The sequence below is a fragment of the Balaenoptera ricei genome, chromosome 16, assembly GCF_028023285.1.
Source record: "Balaenoptera ricei isolate mBalRic1 chromosome 16, mBalRic1.hap2, whole genome shotgun sequence".
Classification (NCBI taxonomy): domain Eukaryota; kingdom Metazoa; phylum Chordata; class Mammalia; order Artiodactyla; family Balaenopteridae; genus Balaenoptera; species Balaenoptera ricei.
Genome location: NC_082654.1, coordinates 38,464,323 through 38,487,984, shown reverse-complemented (window position 1 = coordinate 38,487,984; position 23,662 = coordinate 38,464,323). Strand labels below are relative to the sequence as shown.

Below are 23,662 nucleotides of genomic sequence, written 5' to 3'. Positions count from 1 at the left end.
TTCCTTCCAAATAGGTATGGCCACATAACTGTTCTAATCAATAAAACGTGACCCCTCCTGATATGTACCATTTCTAAGTCTAACCCTAAAAATATCCTATGTGCTCTCCTCCATTCTTTTTCTCATCCACTTGTTTGATTCCTATGAGCAAAGTGACTCTATAAGCCACCTGAGGAAGCTGGTAGAGTCAAAGGGTGGAAGGAGTCTGGGTCTCTGAGTCACCTCTTTGATGAAAGCTACCTTCCAATCATAAACACCTGTTTGGGTCTTATGTGAAGAAGAAACAGACTTCTGTTATGTTCAGGCCATTAAAATTTTTGATTGTGTTTGTTACAAAACCTATTGTTACAAAACAAGGGTCATACAAGATCACATCATTAGCAAGTTTCAGAGCCAGAATCTGAATCTGAATCTTTTAAAGTCCAAATTCTTCCCACAGTGATAATCTTATTGATAATTTAAAATATTATCCATGTTAATGATAATTCACATGACCTTATTTCGGAACTTATTTCAACCTAAATTGTCTCCAGTTATAACCCTACCAAGTTTTGAGTTCATCTGCAACAAGTCTTCTTCCACCTCTAAAAAAACTCAGTATCTTCCCACTGATGACTTCAGGACTAGACTTCCCCATCCTCTCATCTGGCTTACAATTCCTGCCCAAGTACGAAGCATAAACGGTGACATCAAGTCAGGCTTTTTCAAGTGTGTCCTGGGGAACAATTTCTGTGGGACGTTAGCAGGTGTGGTGCCTAAATAAAATATTCCATGGTCAAGTACATTTGGGAAATTCTAGATTAAATAAAGTGAGAAGGTGTCTTCTCTATAGGAATATTTTTTAATAGGATAATATGCCCTGAGATTCTCTAAAATAGGGGTAAAGTCAGTAGCATTTTGCAAACTTATCTGATGACAGAGCCCCTTCACAAAGAGCATATCAAGGAACTGATGTTCCATTGAACACATTTTGGAAAGCACAAGCCTAAGTGTATTGGGTCATACCCGTAATCACTGGTATGGGTCTAATACATCTTGGAATTTAGCCCCTCTGCCCAAGGAGACTTTTGTTTCTGGTTTGTGTACTGTCTATTCCTGACATTTGACAAATGATTACTTCTTGACCTTTGTCTGGTTTGGGCTACTAATCCTGTATCCTCTGGCTCTCTTCAAGACTTGACAACAGACTTTATTTTGTGGACAGTTCTGCCACCCTTTGTCTGTCTTGTTGCTGCCCTACCTGACAGAACACAAATGTTTCCCTTCATTGATTGTGTATATTTATAGTATTAATTCTTGGTTCAATCGAACACCCCAAATAAAGGGTAGAGTTGGGTAGTGTTAGTAACATAAAGAGACAATTCTTACTGGCCTACTTAAATATCAATGTCAATAAAATACAGTGGAGTTACACTATATGGACATTTATATTATGTGAATTCAAGTAGATATACTTAGCACCCTGGCCCCAGATAGTGAGAAAAAATAGTTTAAATGCAAGGCAGTTAGTTAGATTTTATGTTAGGGAATGCCGTTACGGGGGGTCTCCCTATATTTTAAAACTTGCATAATCCAAAATTAATTTTTCATAAAACTGACAAAGGAAGGAAGGTATTTCTTTGCTGTCTGAAGCGGCACCACCATGGGCTGTAGCAAAAACATGGTTCCCAATTCACCTGGCCCTCAAGATTTAAAACTGTGTGATTGTTAATATAAAAAAAGATTCTTTTGGTATTTCTATTATTTCAAAAGCTGCCAATCTTGTGAGAATTTATTAATATTTTTATGTTGTACTCTTTCAAATTTGCATAACTCTGATTTTATAAATTGCTACTACATAGTAGTGTGGGTGCTTTCACTCACCATCCCACTCCATTTGCACAGCGATTTAATCTGTTAGGAGATATGACTGCTATTTCTTTCTTTCCTGTGTGCCTTTCATAGTATAAGATATCACTCTGTCCTATAAATGCAAACCAACAGTTTCATCTGGCCTCACCCGAATAAACTGAAATCTATTGAATGCTGGCAAAATGCTATACTGAATTTACTGAACATTATGTTAGTCTCCAAAATGTCATGTAGTTTTAAGATATTTTCAAAGATAATTTTGAATATACATGATTCTTCTCTTTATGTGCCAACTTTACAATTTTATCTCTCACATAAGATGTGAATCTACTTGAAGATAATGGACATTATTTGTTGCCAACCTAGCATCCACTATTCCCTTCTTTATTCCTAACAAACCCCTGTTTTAGTCAGGTATCTACCCTCATATGACTAAAGGGAAGATGATCCTGATACCAGTTCCAGGAGTAGATCTTGATTTCTCTAGGGTTGTAATGGTAGTCCCACCCTCCTTGCCAGTGATTGGTTTCAGACTGGTTGAGTCACCCAGTTATGACCTATGAGATACAAGATAGTCAGTTGAGGGGTTTCTGGAAAGATTTCCTTAATTCTCAGAAAGGGACTGAGATAGTAATAGTCCCTCTTCTTCCTAAGCATGTTGCTGGGTCTGGATGTGACTCCAATAGTTATTGCCATCTTGCCACCAGTCCTCTGAGGATGTCAACATTAAGAGTGGAAGAGAGCAGAGATGGATAAACCCTAGGTCCTTGAAGATGTTGCTCTGTTATTGAATCAATCAGTCATGAAGTCTCCCCAACTTCTTCCTTTTAGATAATATTATCGGTTAGCTTGGGCTGCCATAGATTGGATGGCTTAAACAAAAGAAATTTATTTCTCTCAGTTCCAGAGAAGGCAAGTCCAAGATCAAGGTGCCAGCTGATCTGGTTTCTGGTGAGGACTCTCTTCCTGGCTTGGAGACGGCCTGCCTTTTAACCTTCTCACTCTCCTCACATGGCCTTTCCTTGGTGTATGCCCAAGAATAGAGTTCTCTCTCTTTCTCTTCCTCATTTTATAAGGCCAGCCTTATAATTAGGATTCCACCCTTATGACCTCATTTAACCTTAATTACCTCCTAAAAGCCCTGTCGCCAAATATAATCACATTGGGGGTTTAGGGCTTCAACATATGAATTTGGGGGGGTACAATTCAGTCCATAGCAGATAATATAACAAATGTCCATATGTTGTTTAAACAAGTTTAACTTGGTTTTTCTGTTATGTATTACTAAATATACCCTAACAGATGTCATATCTTATGAAGCAATACACAAAGGATAATGTCTAATTCATGACATATAACAGAAGATCAAGGGCTATTTTCCTTTTCTCAGAACAAAGCAGTTGTCGAGTTAAAAATGGTTAGTCCATTGCTGTTACAGGGCATTTCATGAACTGCTGATTGTACATATATGTGGTATCATGTTAACATAAACAGTCCAGCCCTTAGGGAGTTTTAAGTTATAAAAGAAACATTTTTCTAAGATCAAGTGCTCTGATATAAAAACCATACTCCAGCCCAGTTCTATCATTATAAAGTTCTGGCAAGCCAAGAGAGGTTAGTTGGTGATTTTATCAGGCAAGACTTCTAACTAATGCTTGATGAAACCATCACTGCACCATAAAACACCGTAACAAATTGAAGTGACTATTCCTTTCAAGAATTTAGTCATTTTAGATCATTAACATTTATTCCACAAAAAGCAATTTCTTAGCAATCACTACAATCCTACAAATAAGAATATACTTTCACCTTTATGCCTGAAATGAATCAGTTATGTTTATTCTTGCAATTCAAATCTAATTTTAATAACTATCTTCAACAAAGAAGGTGGAGTGTAGACTTTATCCCATTCTAGTAAAGCTCATATGAAACATTTTACCTATTATTTTAGTTACATTGTACACAAAGTAATTTTATGTAGTTTTCCAGATGAAAATTAAACAAATACAATTACATTGAAGTGAAGGATTTTCATAACATAGTAAAATTCACTTTTTATATCTAGCCTGGGAAGTGGAAAGAGCAGCACTCGTCAAATTTTAAAAACAAAACCAAACAAACAAAAGCAAACTCCACCGAGAAATAAATGATGAGAGATAAATTTGCATATAGGTGGATCCATATTAAAGCAATAAAACTTGGGCCATTTTGAAATCTTAAACCTTCTGACACTATTTTCATAAACTCAGTAATACAAACCATGTGGTGAATGATTTTCTGAAAAACTTTGCTGGTTTCACTGTGTATTTTATTATTGGCCAAATGTGACATTAAATTTTATCCCCTGTGGCTTGGAGTTAAATGCTTGCTCTGTTCAGAATGGCAACACTCAATTAAACAGCATTTTTCATGATCTACACTCACCATTGTTACTGTATTTAAGGGAAATAATGGGGGTACTGACCTATATTGCGTTTCTTATTATCAATGGAGATGAAGCGAATGCAGGGATTACTGGTGATGTACTGCCCAGCCCAAGGGACATCAATCTTCGTGCCAGCTTCATAAAAGAGGCCCAGCGCGTAGCGAGAGGAGTAGCTCACAGACTCCAGTTGCTGCCTTTGGCATTCACTAATTACTGTGGAAGAAAAAGTACAGGGCATCAAACTTTAAATTATCATCCTTTCTTTTAGTACATCAAATACAAAACTCCTTTAAACCAGTTCCAACTGTTTCTACTGACTCCAGCTCACTTATGATGAATTTTGAAAGGTAATGTAAAATAGCATCAGCTCTAATTTCTTTGCAGAGTGATTACTGTCCTTGGCACACTTGTTTTCATCAAGCTGTAGGTCCAAACTCTTTAGACTGGCATTTAAGTCTCTCAAAATCTGACACCAAGTTGCTTTTCTAGCTTTGTGTCCTACTTATTATCCTGGGACTGGCTGGCAACATTATAGATTCCATACACTGAGCAGGGTTTTTGCCAACACTTAACACAAGCATTTCACCCTGTCTTAACAACCGCCATATAAGGTAGAATATTATTCCCATGTTACCAGTGAGGAGACTAATGCTCCATCTCTTATGGACCTCTTTAAGTTCTTCCATGTCATACAGTCATTTGTTTGCCTGTCATCTTTCTGTCAGTGGACTATCATAGTTTCTTTTCTGTTATAGTCCTCTACCCTATTAATCACAGAAATACAAAGGATGAAAGTATAAAAAGATAGAAAGGCAAACACAGACATGCACAGTTAGTTAAAATGTAGGAGGTAAATAATCAACAAATGGAGACTGGGAAAGGAATTAGGCAGGTTTGGGTTCAAATCCTGACTCTACCACTTACTAGGTAGGTGACCGTGGTGAAGCCACTTATTCTAATTACAGTCCTTTTGTCTGTAAGTGGCAAAAATAGTACAGGATGCATTAATCTGTTGTGAGGATTACATGAATAATGCATAGCACAGTGCTTGGCATATGATAAGTGTTCATTAACCATTTTTTCTATTATAGAGAGAAAAATATTTAGCAAAATGGGACAATGTTCCATCCTGGGATGAAGAACGAAAAGACTTCCCTCACGTTTTAATTTTCATATCCACTCTTCCTACCTTTAAGGGTCTCAGGGAGCTGCTTGTTCATGTACCACATTAATAATTTGGGTTTCAGAGAAGGCAATAGTTCTATTCTGAAGGCTTAAGTCAAGCCAGTTCAGAAATGGAGCATATGAAAAATTCCCATTTAATTGGTGAAAAATATCCTAATCTAAATCAGTAGGGATTGGCAAACCTCAAGGATGGGGGTAACTTTAGCTAAACCTTAGAGAAGTGGCTTTAGGAGGAAGAGAGAAAACAAGAAGGATACTCAAATTATTTAAGCACAGTAATAATCCTACACATTATCACAGCATATTCTTGGCTACAAAACATTTTTAGAACTAAGACCTCATTTAATGTTCACAAAAGCCCTGCAAGATTTACCATTCTAATTTTACATCTCTGTGAAGCTGAGATTCAGAGAAGTTAAGTAACTTTCCCTAGGTTACACAGCTTCCAAGTCTGTGCGGTCAAGATGAAGCTAGAATTCCCGCATCGGAGTCATGCCCATCTTCTTTACTCCACACTTCCCCTCCTGATCTGTAAGTCTGAGCTTCAAAATGAACTTTAGCATTTCTTTCTCTTCTGACATTAATGGTTATTTTGCACTCAGAAGTAAAAGCCATCATTCCCTTTAACCATCATTTTCTGTCTTATTAAAAGATTTATCTACTTGATGAACAAATGATCTTTTGACACTGGCCTTGTTACACTCAATGTATCCTGGGCTTCATTTTATTATTTACTCTACTTTTAGAGTTATGGGGCCTGATATTATGCTTACTGCTTTCTGAGCTGGAGGAGGTGAAGGAGACTAACACTTGCAGTTGAGCACGTATTGTGTATTTGGGAGGTTATCACTAAGTTTCCCATTTTTTCAATTAAAAAAAGTAAACCTACAAAACAGTGAAGTCAGTTATTTAGCAACTGAAAGGGCCTAAAACTCTTTTTTGAAAATTTTTTTTTTTTTCTTTTTACCAAAACCGAAGGGTCAACTAGGTTGACAACCAAACTGGACCTTTTCCTCCCCGCCACACACATTTGCACATTTAGCTAGTTTTTAGACAAGCTGCCAAGTGGCAAATCCCATTGGGAAGACTTTGAAAAGGTAATTGATATCTATATAGAAACAGAGGTTAACCTTAAACACCCTTGTCTGCTTCAGGGGCTCTACAATTCATTCTGAGAACAGTGAGGTGAGACTTTTGACTGAAACAATCTCAACTTCTGAACATATTCATTTACAAAAAAATTTACCTTCAGGGCCCAGAAAGTTTATAATTGTTGCAGGACCTAACAAAATGGTTTTATTTCATTTGAAAATTTTTTAATGCAAAATGCTGGAGGGAGCAGCCCTAGGTCATGGATACATATATTTTGGCAAGAAAAATAATAGGTTCTTTACTATTGTGTATTCAAAAGGGCCATATATCCACAAAATGAGGCTCATATAAAAGTGCCTGATTCCAATACAATGAATCTTTACCTGGACGTCATCCTCATTTAATTCTGAACCACTAGGATTATATAATCTCTGTAATTATACACACACAAACACACATACATGTATTATATATATATATATAATATATTTTATGGCTATCTGATGTAAATAAAGTGGCTCTAAATTGCATTGAATGGGGTAGTTTACATTCATACTTCTGCCAATTAGGAGAACTGTCCTTATCCCATTCTCCTTGTGCCTATGCCTGTGTGCACACACATGTATGTACATGTGGGTATGGGGGAGGGGAAGAACAGAGGGAGAAAGAGAAAGAGGGGGGAGAGCAAAATAGAAGACCTGAACTGTACTCCTGAATAACATCAAGTGAGTAATTTCATTTTTTTGTTTTCTAATGTAATTTCATTCTTTTAGTCTCCTAACATATAAAAGAGGGCTAGACATACATATTCTGTCTTATTTCCTATGTGGTTTGGTGATGATCTCATTCATTCATTCATTGCCTACTTTATGATGCCAGGTATCGTTCTAGATGTGAGGGATATAATAAAGAAAGATAAAGTTCCCTCTGTCAGGTAGCTTACATACTAGTGGTGGAGAGACCAGTTATCAATAAATAACTAAGTAAATGGTACGTCAGTTGGTGATAAGAACTATAAAGAAAATTAAAGCCAGGTAAAGGGATAAGAGTGACAGGTCTGCGTAGTGAGGCTGCTTTAAATAGGCTGTCAGGGATATATGTCTCCTCCGAGGATTTTATTATGATTGACAGGGGAACCATTACTACTGGTTATAAGCCAAGGACAGATATGACCTGGCTTCTGTTTTAAAAATTATCATTCTGGCTATAGGTGAAGATTGCAGGGATGCATGAGAGGAACTGGGGCAAACAGCTATTGCAGTAGTCTTAGATGGGAGGTAACAGTAGAGAAGGTCAGAAGTGGTTACATTTTGGACATAATGTGTGTGTGTGTGTGTGTGTGTGTGTGTGTGTACATATATGCATGTATAAATACATACCTTTAAATTATATATATTTTATAAATATATGTGTGCATGTATTATATATATATGGATGGCACATACACACACATACATATATATAATGTAATTTTAATTGAGGTTTAATATACCTACAGAAAAATATGCCTTGAATTTTCATAAAGTGAATGCACCAGTATAATCACCAGCCAGACTAAGAAACAGATCATTACCAGAACCCCAGAAGCTACCTTCTTCCTCCTTTACGGTACTCCTTGCCAAGCATAATCAGTAATCCTGAATTCTAACACCATAGATTAGTTGAGCTGTTTCTGAATGTCACATAAGCGGAATGATGTTGTATGTCCTCTTTGTGTCTGGCTTCTTTCACTCAATATCATGCTGGTGATATTTTAATTGCTGTTACATGTAGCTGTACTTAATTCTCCTGTGGGATAGTATTGCTTGTATGTATCTACTACACTTTATCCATTCTACTGTTGATGGACATTTGGATTGTTTGCAGTTTTGGGTGATTACAAAGGTACTGTGAAGAACATATGTATGTGCTTCTCTTGGGTATATACTAGTATAGGAATTCCTGGATCGTGGGGTTCCCTTATGTTCAGCTCTGGTAGCTACTGCCGAATGGTTTTCTGAAGTGTACCAATTTGTACTCCCACCAAGGGTGTATGAAAGTTTAGTTGCTCTACATCTTCATCCACATTTGCTACAATCTGCCTTTTTAATTTGGGATGTAGTGATATCCCATTGTGGTTTTAAGTTGTGTTCCATGACGACTAATATTTGGAAGCTTTTCCATGTTTATTTGGATATTCTTTTATGATTGCCTGTTCAAATCTTGGCTTATTTTTCTTCTGGGTTATCTGCCGTTTTCTTATTGCTACGTAGGAGTTCTTTATATATTCTGGGTATGAGTCTTATATGTGAATTATAAAAGCTTTTCCCCCCTCAGTAGCCTGCCTTTTTACTCTCTTAATAGTGTGGTTTCATGAACAGAGTTTTAATTATAATTTAGTACAATTTACCATTTTTTCGTTTATAGTTAGCCCATTTATGTTCTGTTTAAGGACTCTGCTTACTCCAGGGTCTTGAAGATATTCTCTTATTTATTTTCTCTCAGAGCTTTATTGGTTTACCTTTCATAGGATTTTGGATATATTTTGAAGATAAATCAGCCAGAATTCCTGTTGGCTTGAAAAGGTGGTGTGAGGGAAAGAGATCAAATGAGAATACATGGGACACTACTTCTCACCTAACCTAGTTAATAAACAACAACTTTGTTGTTCTATAATTTTTAAAGTTACAATATAAAAATAAGACACTACATTATAAGCAACCTGAGGAAAAAGACTGTGCCTCATGAGCTTTGTGTGTCCAGATCCCAGGACAATGACTGATGCAATGTGGGCATTCCATAAATAATGATAAATACATATCCATTTTAGAATATTTGGAAAGTACACATAGTTATAAAGAGGCAAAAGGGAAAATAATAATCACTATATTCTCATTACCCAGAGAAACAGCTATCAATATTTTGACTTTTTTCCTTAATCATGGCTGTGACCATATCGTACATATAATTTTATATACTGCATTTTACAAAATATCTCATTGTAAACATAATTTTTAATGCCCCCATACAATTTTAAGGAATGGATGTTGTGTAATTTGAATTTAACCATTTCATTAATGTTGTACATTTGTTTCCTTTTTTGTCCATTATAATTAAAGCTGTTATGTACCTCTTTGTGCATAGATCTTTATTTACCTTTCTAATTATTTCCTTAAGACAGAATATTGGAAATGGAATTACTGTTAAATTGACATTCAGAAAGATGCATCAATTTACACTTCCAACAACAGTGTATAAAAGACCCATTTCACTGTTTCCTTGCCTGTGATTATTACCTTTTCTCTGGATAACTTAATAGGAAAAACAGATCTCATTTTAGTTTTAATATATATTTCTTTACCGACGAGACTAAACATTCTTTGTATATCTACTAGTGCACATAGTCTCTTTTGGAAAAAATCTGTTCATGCTGTTCTGCTAATTGGTCTATTAAATTCTTCATGTTTTTAAGTTGATTTTTATCAATGGGTGATATAGAGATTCTCCATTTATTGTACATTTTAAAATTTTTCCTATGTGCTGTTTAATTTTTAGTATTGTATATGATATCATAATATTTATTTAGATAATCTATCTGTTTTCTCCCCTTCCTTCCTTCCTTCCCTCCTTCTCTTCCTCCCTTCCTCCCTTCCTTCCTTCCTTCCTTTCTTTCTTTTTCTTTCCTTCTTTCTTTCTTTCTTTCTTTCTTTCTTTCTTTCTTTCTTTCTTTCTTTCTTTCTTTCTTTTTCTTTTCTTTCTTTCTTATTTCTGAAGGTCTGTGTTTTCATAAAAAAAGTACTGCTCTCAACTGAATTTCTCCTTACCGAAGGCTGATGTTTTTTGGCATGACAATGAATATTTCAATATTCATAGTAAAACAAACACCTTTTAGCATTAACTTGGCATTCATTATCAATATTGTAGTTAATGGTAAATGTTCACATTGATGGTCACTCTGTGCTCAAAGCAGTAACCTCCTTCTAGAAGTTTTGTTGTTTATAGCCAGTTATAGAGGATTGCTAATTTCCCAATTTGCTACCATATATAAAGAATTTCAGCTCAGGGACAGTTGAAGTTAGGAAGTCAATTTGTATTATAATTATTTAAGCTCTGCATCAGGGGATACTGGCTGCTCTTGATTTGCTTATTATTGCTTTTATCTTTTATACTGAATTCCAAGAATGTCAACAAGTTTTATGCACAAATTCAATTCCTAATATTAGACCATCTAGTTCTGTGGGTACATGAAGCCAATAGTATTTTAGCCAGAGTAGCTGGTTTCTCTTTACTCAAAGTGGTTGTAGAAATAGTGTTGAAAGACCCATTTTCCATGAATAGTTCTCCTAGCAGGCCAGTAGAGTGTGAACTTTTACTATTCGTGAGTCACCCCTCTCGTGTACAAGCATCCCAGAGCCAGTCTTGTTTCACTTCACCTGGAATAAATTGAATGTTCACGTGGACTCTGTAGGTATAGAAGTCATAACTCCTGGAAGCACATTTTCAAAAATAGTTTTCTCAAGCAATAAATCTAAAGTTTACTGGGGACAGACTTCAGCAGTTATATCTATGTGGGATTTCCCCAGGGAAATATTTCTTTCATCCTGAGAGGTATCTTTGGAGTCAGAAAAATTTGGGTTTGAGTTCTGGCTCTGACACAGAATCTGTGTGATCTTGGTCAAATTGCTTAATCCCTCTAAGCATCTGTTTTCCTATAAAATGAGAATGATAACAGTGCTGGCCTTAAAGGATTGTTAAGAAAATTAAATGAGATAATATCAAGTGCTTAGCACAATGCCTGGCAAATAAGTGTATTGCAAAAACCCAACACTATAGCTCTTGAATTTAAAAGCCTTTAGAGGTGTCTATATGTATAACATACTTTATAAAAAGTTTTTAAAAAGCCTTTAGAGGCAACATCCTAAGTTTCAAGCATATCAGGATAATACTAAATCAAAGATATCTCTTTGGTAAGTGGAGTATACATACTGGATACACTTCACTTTTCAGAGCAGAGGGTAAAAAAAAACAAAGCTTTTCTTTGAAAAGTAAGGAGTATTAAAGATGCTAAAACCATTTCAGATAATAGTTTTTGAAAAATAAAATAAATTGTGGGCTTTTTAGCTATCTAATTTAGAATGCTGACTGTTTCAAAGATTTATATTTTGAAAGGAATGAAAACCCATATTTTGTGTCATCATTATTCTAGTATGCTGGCATTACATTTTCTTAATCCTAATCCTATCCCAGGATTATATAAAAATGAAAGGTGCCAAACAAATAGACTTCTCTGTATTGTCTTTTGGTCACTTAATAAAAATATACTGATTAAAAATTTTGGATTAAGCTGGTTTCATACTCACGTGTTTAGGGAAAATGCTAATCATTATCTGAATACAAATTTTAACAGGTGCATTCCATCTAGTTGCTACATGTTGCTGTTTTTTGGAAGTCATTAGAACACATTAAAAATCATAGGCATCTTAGGACAATTAAGTTCATATCTAGTAAGAGAAGTTTATCATGTTTCCCAAATTTTGTGGAATCCTAAAATCAATGCATTAAGTGGCATTAAAAAGGGAAGAAAAGAAAGATACTTCCTACTCGCACTTCACCAGATGAATCAGAAAGTGAAGGAAATGTAAGAATTTAGGTGCTGACGTTTATTTGTCCCGGTGGGCATTCCAGAATTGTGAGGTATTTGAGGGGATAGATACTAAATGGCTGTCTGGGTCAATACTGCCTTAATGAGAACATTTGCACTTTTCACAATTGTAAAGTTTCCTTCCCCTCATTTTGGTGACCAGTTATACCACTATAAATGTATTCGGTTTTTTGAAGTTCACAGGGTATTAATATGTTGGAATATTATGTAAATTTAAAGAAGTCATAAACAGCATTTATTGCCTTGGTAAAAAAAATTCCATAAAACACTGAGACATAAAGATACTAAAGTTTCTAAGATCCAATAATACTTAATTGATCGTGACTTTATCTTACTTTGTGGTAAAAATAAAAATAAACAAGGCATTATTTTAGGAGCAAGTTCTTAGGCTTCCATGATTAAATAGGCACGTCTGCTATAAAATGTCTTTGCAGTACTGTGAAAGCCCAAACTGTTAGTGCTGTTACCAGCACTGGTGATGAATCAGGTTCCCTCCCCTCTCCCCAGTGATCCAGGAGGGATTTTTAATCCCTGCTGTCTCCCATCTCTCTTATCATAAGGAACAATCTGTCAGGGACAAGAAAACATTGTTTTCTCTCTGGTCTCTGTTTCTGCTTTCTTGCCACTCTGTGAAAAAGAGCACTTAGCTATACAGATGTGCCTGTAGTTGGCTCTTTATAAAGTCTTTGACTTTCTTGCAATCATATGAAGTCTCTGCTGTTTCACAAACTCACTACCCACCCTCCTCTTTCTCTGGATGGAGGTTCTGTGAAACTAAAATGATAGTCAATTTTTTCTAGAGCAACTAGTTCTAACCATGGGATTAGAAAAATAAACATTTTTTAATGTAGAAGCTGTTTCCTGAAAGAACGTGGGATAATTTAACTCAAGCATTGTTTACTGTAAACCCACTATGCATCCAGCACTATGCCATTCACCATAAAATACCTCTTAACAAAACACTTCGAAGACTAGGATAGATTTTGGACTGAGACATTAAATAATTTTACCCTGGCTATTATCAATTTTATCCCTGGGAACCTTCTTTTTGAATTTCAGAATAGAAATGTGATTGGCTTTTCCTGTTTTCTTTGCAGAACACGTACAGTAAGTCTGGAAACCACAATAATGCTGGAAAATGCTTGCCTTGTTTCCATACATTCTAAATTTTTAGACTATTATGCCATCATTCTTATTGTAGGAAAAGTGCTGAGTTTCAGATGAGAAAGAATATAATAATAAAGCATTGTGTGTACTCTTATACAAAATGTCACAGAATATCATACATATTTTACAGCTGCTCTTCCCAGCCTATCCATTTAATTACTTTATGGCCATGCCATTCATGAGCTATATAGTCATTCTAAAATTCATAACAGTAAAAACTTTATTACATGTCACCTCATATTTTTATACAGATATATATTTTTATATTTATGGCTAGAGTTAATTTATACAGGGGCAATGACTTGGAGAATTAATATTGTAATTCAAAACTTTCATAGTTTTAGAAATCAGAAAGCAATTATTTGCAAGGATCTGGAATCTGTAGTATTAAGGCAAAATGTCAGAGTCTGATGGTGTAAGCTCTAGGACACTCAGAAATATGTTCACCTTGTACTTGCCAAATCCGCTAGCATCTTTTCTCTTTACATAATAACAACTCCCCACAATGCTTAGCTAAAGCCAAAGCAAATAAAGTGGACTTGGGAAAAAAAACTGTAAGTGGCACCAGACTTCATTTAGTGGAAGCCTACAGCATTTTACTTATTTTAAAACCAGCATACTCCCATAACTAACAAAAATCTCAATTTGATGAAAAGCACAATTGTTTAAAAAGTTTTTTTGTTAATTTACCGGTAAAATATTGTTCATTTTTCTTTGTTATCTTTGTTTTGTTCCCATTTAAGTTTTTACTGCCAGGTTTCAATCATTTCCCCCTATTTCTCATCTTACCTTCACATCACTGTGAATGTTTAACATGAAAGATTTGACAGAGGTTATCCTTAACTGAACACTTGCATTTCTGAGCCTCAGCAAAAACCTTTCCGTCTATAAATAAGTGCATATCAATATAATGTGATACACATATTTCTCCTTACTGAGCGTCAGTTTCCTCAATCTGTTAAGTAGTGGTATGACCTAGCTTAAAGGTTGTTATGAAGATTAGAAATTTTGTTCTAAATATTATTTTAAAAAGTTTTAGAAGTTTTATATTCTAAATATTATAAAATTATATATATACTTGGCACAAAATAGGGATAAATAAAAAGTAATAATAACAAGTATTGTTCTTGTTCTTGTCGCAGGGAAAGGGATTAACAAGATAGCCCTAACTGATATAGAAAGGTACAGGAAAGTATAAGGAAGATACAATTGTTAAAAGGACATTTAGAAGTGGGAGCAAGGAAGTAAGAAAACAAAGAATTTTTCCTAGCTCATCTTTGGAAAGATATAACTTTTATAGCCAATTTTATAGCCTCAAGGTGTTTGCTTCTGATCTATAACTTAACTTCATTTATGCACTATTTTATCAAATTTATTAAAAAAATTTTTTTACCAGGTATGGGTTTTTACTAGGTATCTGTTATTAATCAAAGTTAGTATATAATTTAAATCTAATACAGTTAACCAAAGTACCTCTATAGCCTGAACATAGTAGGTAGTTTTCTTCCTTCTTATGACATATTCCAGACTCATGGTTCTACCATTTGTGGTCAGAAACATAAATTCCTCCTTTGCTTTCCTCTCCTAACACACCCACCTCACATACCTGTTTACTCTTTGCTTGCAGGTAAATGTGTACATCTGCTAGGGTGTGATCTCCGTGATGGGATGACAAATGGGATCTTATTGTATTATTTAAAGAGCAAATTCCAAAGAGAAACTCTTTCTCCACACCTGTGTCTGCTTAGGGACATTAAAATGGAGCTAGTCTCATTGATTACAAGGAAATTTAGAGTAAAATTATTGGATTACTTGCTGAAATCTTTTCAGATATATCTGATTTCACCCTAGGTTATGGATATCTCATGTATATGAGAATTCAATTGTAGATCCTTTTTCCATGCTTCCACCGACCCACCTCGCCTTCACCTCCAGCTTAGGCAGCACACATGCTGTCCTGGTTAGATGGACACCTGATGGCTTACACTTGCCACCTCCTTTCCTCTACTACAAAGCCAAATCACCTCCTCCCACTAGCCCTCCTCCTCATCCAAGTTGTCCTGTGATCTCTTCTTAGGTCACCAACTGCCTTCTCTTGTCTTTCTCTTTTATTCTATTTATGAACAAGACATGGGCCACTACCACAATAACAGAACAGGATAATTCCTTGAGCCCCATTTTCAATAAATTGAAAATGGCTTTAATAGTTGGTGATGGAAGGATAAGGAAAGCCACATGTTTCGCAGAGATATTAGAAGTAATAAACGATCTAACTTGTAAGAGTTCCCTGGAGCCCCCTTCAGAATCTCACAAATGACTCCATCTACCTCCTCATCTGGCTTTTCCTCAATAACCAGTGTCCAAAATAAATAGAACAATTGTACTGTTCTCTATTGTATTTGAGCAAATAAATAGTATTTCTATTTTATTAATGGTAAATAAGTTTTTGTGGGCAAGACTGAGATAGCAGATTAGAACATTGTTTCTGTAAGAATACACATTCCTAATTCAAAACAACCAGATTACCAACAGAGAGTTTATAGACTGAGAACTGCCTGGAGTGGGAACTGATTTACGCTCTGGTTTCTCACTCAGTATCAATTTTACTATGCTAGCTTGTCCTCTTTGAAGATGCAGGGACATGGTACAAAAGGAGAAAATCAGAATACTCAGCCCATAAAAAAGTTAATTCACCTCTATTTCGAGTAATGCATATTGAGAAATTGAATTGAATGATGCAGTGAATAAAATATTTATTTCTTATATGTAATATAGATGAATCAATGTCACTCTGAGAAATTTAACTTTTTAATTTGCTAACTTGGTATTTGTATTTTACCAGCAAGTGCAAAAGAATAACCTATTATTCTCTTGCAAGTGTCCAAGAGATGATATTGTGGGGAAAGCAGCTCCAGCTATTACTCCAGGATGGCTGGAAAAAGCAGGCACTCTTCATTTTTCTTTGCTAGTCCCTGAATCCCCTGCCTTTATTTCTAGGGTGCCAAGAACCAAAATCATGGTGGGATTATGAATTTGCATAACAGTATATACAGCAATCCAGCTGTATGAAATTAATGCAAATCTTCTGCTATGTACCGTGTAGTTAACTATACAATTAACATTATGTAAATATCACAGGTACAGTAAATAAACATAAAATCATACATTTACATTAATAATATTAAAAGAACACAGATGGCTTTGGTAAAGAACATAAAACATTTTCTTTTTGGAAAAAAATTTTCTCTGTTCTAATAGTCATGGTAAAAATACTACCCTATATGCTAATGCACTTAACAGGTAAAAAAACAACATAATGCTTTAAACTTCACCAGAAATAGCAACCCATTAGTTACAAATCATTTATTAAACTTAAGAAACTCTTTTATATAGGAAAATTCTCTTGAAGCAAAATGATATTTGTATGGCTTATTAAAATCATAAAATTATCTGCATGAGTTTCTTGCTTTCTTGAATACAATTCAAAAAATTCTTTAAAAAGCTCAAATACAAAATAAGGTGTATTCTGCATGTTTCTCTCTCTCTCCCTCCCTCTCTCCTCTCACTCCTCTCTTCTCTCTCTCTCTCTCTCTCACACACACACACACAAACCATTTTTGTTATTCACTTCTAAACTTAACTCCAACTATAAAATACGGGGGAAAAATGCAATTTTATGTTCAGTAGTGCGTATGCTCCAATGTTGAAGAGTGAGTTAAATTAAGGACAGAGAATTTCTTTGCTTTTGTTTACTTAAATGTGAAAATGTATAGCTATTTAAGTGGAGTGTGCAAAATTAGTAATTTTTCATATTCTAATAAAATGGCCAGTTTTTTTTTTTTTTTTAAATGGCACAACTTTTTTTTTTTTTTAACTTTGGGTTTATTTATTTATTTATTTATGGCTGCGTTGGGTCTTCGTTTCTGTGCGAGGGCTTTCTCTAGTTGCGGCAAGTGGGGGCCACTCTTCATCGCGGTGCGCGGGCCTCTCGTTATCGCGGCCTCTCTTGTTGCGGAGCACAGGCTCCAGACGCACAGGCTCAGTAGTTGTGGCTCACGGGCCTTGTTGCTCCGCGGCATGTGGGATCTTCCCAGACCAGGGCTCAAACCCGTGTCCCCTGCATTGGCAGGCAGATTCTCAACCTCTGCGCCACCAGGGAAGCCCCAAAATGGCCAGTTTTTAATAACATTTTGAGCAATGAAGAAATTCATCCAAGACCAAGTTGTTTTTTTTTTTTAAACTAGGGAAAAACAGAATGATAAAATTTAGCCTAATGTTTTTATTTTTCTTATCTTCCTTTTTATCCGCCCCCTCACTCTTTCTCCCAAAGAATGAATGAAACTGGGAAGAATTATCAATCTGTTGTGTGTAAATGGTCTCAAGTTATCTGATTTGCATTTTCCTGATAACCAGTGTGGCAGATAGATTTTCCCAAAATGGGTGCAACGATATCTCCCATCCTACGTTCTCTTTTTACATCCCTTCTATCAAGAGGTAGGGTCTATGTGCCCTTGAATTTGAGAAAGCTTGTGACTTTTGAACTAGGTCATAAAAGATAATACAATTTATGCCTGGTTCTCTTGGGATGCTCAATCTTGGAACCCAGCCACCATGTTATGAAGAATCCCAGGCCACTTGAGAGGGTACATAGGTTTCTGGTGGACAGTTCCAGCCTACACCAGCATCAACTCCCAGACATAGGAATGAACATGCCTCCAGAAGATACCATCCCCCAGCTGTAGAGTCACCAGCCAGCTTTTGAGTCTTTCCAGCTGAGATCCCAGACACTGGAGCTGAGGCAAGCTGTCCCCATTGTAATCTGTCCAAATTTCTGACCTGCAGAGTTGCCGACATAATACAATGGTTGTTTTATCACTAAATTTTGGCGTGGTTTGTCACACTGCAACAGAAAACTGCAACAACCAGGGAGGTTGATCATCTTTTCATATGTTTATTGATCATCTGCATTTCTTCTGTGAACTTTGCCTTTTGAGTCCTGGGCTGTTTTTGTCTTGTTTATATTTTCTGCATATAATCCTACATCTGTTATAGATATTGTAAACGTATTCAACCAGTTGCTTCTAGGTGATAGGAAAGTTTGCGTTTTATGTAGTCAAATCTTTCAATTCATTTTCTTTTTTAATTTTGAGATTTTGTAGCTTCAAGGAAAGGCTTTCCCAAATGAAGATTATAAAAATATTCTATATTCTCATCCAGTAATTTTATACCTTTATTTATGACTAACTTTTTTTTAAAATTGAAGTATAGTTGATTTACAGTATTGTGTTAGTTTCAGGTGTACAGCAAAGTGATTCAGTTTTATATATATATTTATATATGTTATATATATAAATATATATATTGTAATAACCTATAATGGAAAATAACCTATAATGGAAAACAATCTGAATATTTATATATATAATATATTATATATATATAATATAATAATCTGAATATTTTATGCATATATTTATATATATATTCAGATTATTTTCCATTATAGGTTATTACAAGATTCTGAATTATGACCAACTCTTCAATCCATCTTTAATTTATTATTTTATATGGTATGAAGTAGGGGAAATTGAACTCCTTTGAAGTGGATAGTCAGTTGTCTTTATATCATTTATTTAAATAATCCATTCTTTATCCACTGATTTGGAATGCCTCTTTTATCAACTAAATTCTTAAACATATGACTATTTCTGGACTCTATTCTGACTCACTGATCAATTTGACCATTTCTATAAAAATGCCATTTTATTTTAATTTCTATAGCTTTTTGGTATGTCTTAACATCTGACAGAGCAAGTAACCTAGCCTGGTTTATTCCCCATGCCTCCTGACACTCCAAATTTCTTGGTGAATTTTAAACATTTCATCATTCAGATGAATTGCGGAAACAACTTGCCAACTGTCTTAAGAAAATTGTTCTGAGTTTATAGATTAATGTGGGGCTAAATGACATTCATTGTATTGAGTCTCTTCTTGACCATGAATATGGTATACTTCCTTATTCATCCAGGTCATCTTTTAGGTCCTTCAGCAAAATTTTAGTGTTTTCTTCATCCAGTCATGCACAATCCCTTGTTTGATTTATTTCTAGGTAGTCTACTGTTTTTGTTATTCTTGAGGATAGAAGTTTTTTTTAAATATTATATTTTCTAATTGGTCATTGCTATAGTATAATAAAAATACTGAATTGTGTATGTGTGTATTTATACATATATGTATCAAAATATATTTTATATTTCTTATATTTAGCTTTCTTTTCTTCTATTTACTACTTTATTAGTGTAATAGGTTTTCAGTTGATTCCCCTTGAATTTCCCCTTGAATTATAAATGACCATCATGTCATCTACAAATAATGACAGGATTACCTCTTCCTTTCCAAAATGTATATCTTCAATTTCTTTTCTTTGCATGATTGCACTGGCTAGTGTCTCCTTTACCAGTGCTTCTTGAACTTTAATGTGCATGAAAATCACGTGAGGATCCTGTTAAAGTGCTGCTTCTGATTTTAATGAGCTGCCAAGTGATGTAGACCACATTTTGAGTGACCAAGTCCTCTACCCTGTTAAGTAGTAGTGATGATACTGGTCTCTGTGTCTTACTTATGACCTCAGTAAGAATTCTAATTATCTGCCCCATTTATGTAGATGAACAAATTTAAATATATTAAGGACCTTGCCCGTGTGGCAAACGTCAGAGCAAGGCTCAGCCCTAAATGAGCAAGTTCAAAGCGTTTGTTCTTAATATTTGCTCTACACTAAATTTCTGTGATAAAAGAAAGATTAGTATATGTCTAACAGAACCCGTTTTAAAATGCAGATCATGTATCATCTACTCTAGAAAATTTTGCATCAAATTTTTTAATCAACTTTAACATTTAGTTACTTAGAACAGGGGTTGGTAAAAGATACCCCATGGCCCATATCTGACCGCTACCTGTTTTTGTATAGTCCTCCAGCTGAGAATGGTTTTTAGATTTTTAAATGATTGAAAAAATCAAAACAAAAATAATGTTTTGTGACAAATGAAAATATATGTATTCAAATGTTGGTATCCATAAATAAAGGTTTATTGGAATGAGCCATGCTCATTTTTTTACGTATCGTTCATTGCTGCTTTCCTCCTACAGTGGCAGAGTAAGTAGACTGGTCGTGATATAGCTGGTATAGGTTGCTCTTATCACTTTGTGGTGCTGCTTAGGTGCACTACAAACCACACTGATGTACTTATGATTTGACTTTAAGTGCCATGCTGTATTGTGACATCTTTTATTATTATTTTTAAATTACCACTGCATACTCATCATGTCCAAATAAGAAGAGAAATGTCAACTTCAAATGGCAAGTAGAGTGGTGTGTGGATGATTCTGTTATCAAATTAGATGGCAAAGCATTGTGCTTATTGTGGAATGATACTACAGCTATGCTAAAAAATATGCTTAGGCAATACTAGATTTAAATACTAATCACAACTCACAGGAAAGCAATTGGTCATAAAATCAAAGAATTTTAGATGGACTATCTCATCACAGCAGAATTTTTTTTTCTTTTTTTACAAAAATAAAAAGTGAAAATGAGGCTTCAACCAAAGCAAGTTTCTGACTGTCTCCTTTGTTTCCTAAGCAAGGAAAGCTATTTGCTGATGGTGAGTAAATTAAATTGTGTTTGACTGCAACAGTTGAAGAAATTGTCTAGACAAAATAAACTTGTTTAAGACTTGGCTTTCCAGGGAGAGCAGTTGCTTGAAGAGTTCAGAATATTGGGAGCAACATCAATAGTCAATTAAAATACAAGGCAGGGACTTCCCTGGTGGTCCGGTGGTAAAGACTCAGCCTTCCATTGCAGGGGACACGGGTTCGATCCCTGGTCAGGGAACTAAGAGCCCACATGCTATGGGGCAACTAAGCCCACATGCCGCAACTACAGAGCCCACGCGCCCTGTAGCCTGCGCACCACAACTAGAGAGAAGCCCGCACCGCACCGAAAGATCCTGCATACCTCAACTAAGACTCGACACAGCCAAAAAAATAAAGACAACAAATAAATATTTAAAAAAGAAAAAAAAAACAACGCAAATTATTTTGGGTGGTTTTGCCTGGCTCTTGATGAATTGACATATGTTACTGATACTGCTCAGTTGTTATTTATTTAAAGAGTCAATCCTGTCTTTGAAGATACTGAACAATTATCTTCTATGAACTGTCTGCATTGTAAAAACTATAGGTGAGAATATTTTTGAAGAAATTGAGAGAACACTAATTCAGTATAACCTGAAGGAGAATCTTCTAAGATGTGTTCCAAATGACGGTGGTAAAAATATCTGTTCTTAAGCAGAAAAAAGGCTTAGTTATACAAATTTACAAAGCTTATGAACTTGTAAGGCATTTTAAACCTATGGATAGTCATTGTATTATTCACAAGACGGTGGTTTGTGGAAAATATTTAAATATACCACGTATAATTGAAACAGTGTTAATGGTGAGCTTCCTTTATTTTTGTAGACTTAACCATTATAAATTCTGTAAGTATTTGTCAGAATAGAATCTAAATCTGCTATTTCTATACTATATAGCAGATTAATTGCTGAGCAGTGGTAATTTTTTTGTGATTTTTTTGAGGGCCAAGGTTGAAATTTTTGTAAATGGTATGTGCTACCATCAACTACTATCATTGGACATTGAATGGATTTGGAAATAAGCTTTTGTTGAAGAATTGATACTGCTTCTTAACAAATAAAACCTAAAATTACAAGGCAAATCAGCACTTAAAAGTAAAACTTATACTGTAGTCATTTCAATGACAATTAATGCTGTTTGAATCACATGTAATGTCAAGCTGCTTTATACATTTCTTGTGCTGTCAAAAGTTAAAAAAAGCAAGGCCTCCATTTCCACATAAATATGCACCAGATATATTTTCTGAGTTCAAACTACAGTTCCAGCGGCATTTTTTTGGACCTTGATGCAAGTGCAAATGAAATTTCCATATTTCAAAATCTACTTAACTGTGCAATTGAGGAGCTTCCACCTACCCTTCAATTGGAAGTAATTAATTTAATGACATGCTAAAAGGCAAATATCAGGAGACGAATCAGATAGAATTCTTTAAATGCCTTCCAAGCAATGAATGTGCTCAATTAAAATCATATGCTCATAGACAGATATTAGTATTTGGCAGTACCTATCTGTATGAAAAGACATTTTCAAAAGTGAAATATGTAAAATCTCATTATGAATCAGCATTAACAGATGGACATGGGCAACTGATTCTTATGACAGGAAACACTAACTTTGAACCCCAATTAAGTGAAATGTTATCCATCCTCCACCATAAAAGAATTCCCTTCTTCTCATTAGGAGACCTATAGTACAGAAAATTGTACTCAGTTATTATTATTAAATTTTCAATTTTTAAAAAAAAGATTTGTGGAAATTTGTTCTTTCTCTTGTTATGAAACTGCCTAAATAATATGCTTGATTTTGTCTCTTGGACTGCAAAGACCAATATATTTACTCTCTAGCCCTTACAGAAAAATGTTGCCAATCCCTGACCTAGAATATTCTCTTATGTCTCTTGTCACAAGTGCCAAGTAAAGATAATTCTCAAAATCATTTTATAAGCTCATGTGTGTTAAGTGCTTACTATGTACAAAGCTTTTTCCTTGTGAGCGAGGCACTATTATTTCCAATTTATGGCATGGAGCTTTTCCTAACATTGTGTATGCTAATAACTGAATTAACCATGATTAAAATCTGGTGTTCCTGGCTGCAAAGCCTAGGCTGTGTGACCTTGGGGAAATTACTTAACATCTCTAAACCTCAGTTTCCACATCTGTAAAATGAAGATTATAACTACAGTATCACCTATATCATAGGGATGATTTAAGTATTACATTAATATATGGAAAGCCCTTAGAATAGCTCTAGTGGAGAGCAGTCAGTAATGGACTGAAGGTCCAATAACAGGAAAAAGATCAATAAAATAGTTTATTCTTTAGAAGGAGCTGATGGAGAATAATTCCCAATTCAGCTGGCAATTAGAGCTTTTCACTTATTACAGAATCTGTGCTATTGGTAGAGGTTTGTCAAGAAAAAAACCCTAATATATTATAAACATGCAAAAACTAAACATTACATTTAAATCTGACTAGTCGTTGGGAAAGCCAGTTGGGTTGGGGTCATACCTGGCTTATTCTAACCTTTGCTACTTATTAGCTGTGTGACCTTGGCCAAGTCACTCAACCTCTTTGATCCTCAGTATTCTCCTTTGTAAAATGCAGATTATA

At 35.0% G+C, this 23,662-nt stretch overlaps 1 protein-coding gene across 11 annotated transcripts in view; it reads right to left on the bottom strand.

Moving 5' to 3' along the window:
* Positions 1-23,662, bottom strand: part of RNLS (renalase, FAD dependent amine oxidase) — a 307,783-nt gene that overhangs the window by 84,941 nt on the left and 199,180 nt on the right. For all 11 annotated transcript variants that reach the window (XR_009497862.1, XR_009497863.1, XR_009497864.1 and 8 more), the window contains exon 5: positions 4,316-4,489. Coding sequence is in view for 7 of the 11 variants with exons in the window: in XM_059899088.1 (XP_059755071.1) it covers positions 4,316-4,489 (174 nt within the window). In the remaining 4 variants the exon portion in view is untranslated. The remainder of the gene's footprint in view (positions 1-4,315; positions 4,490-23,662) is intronic.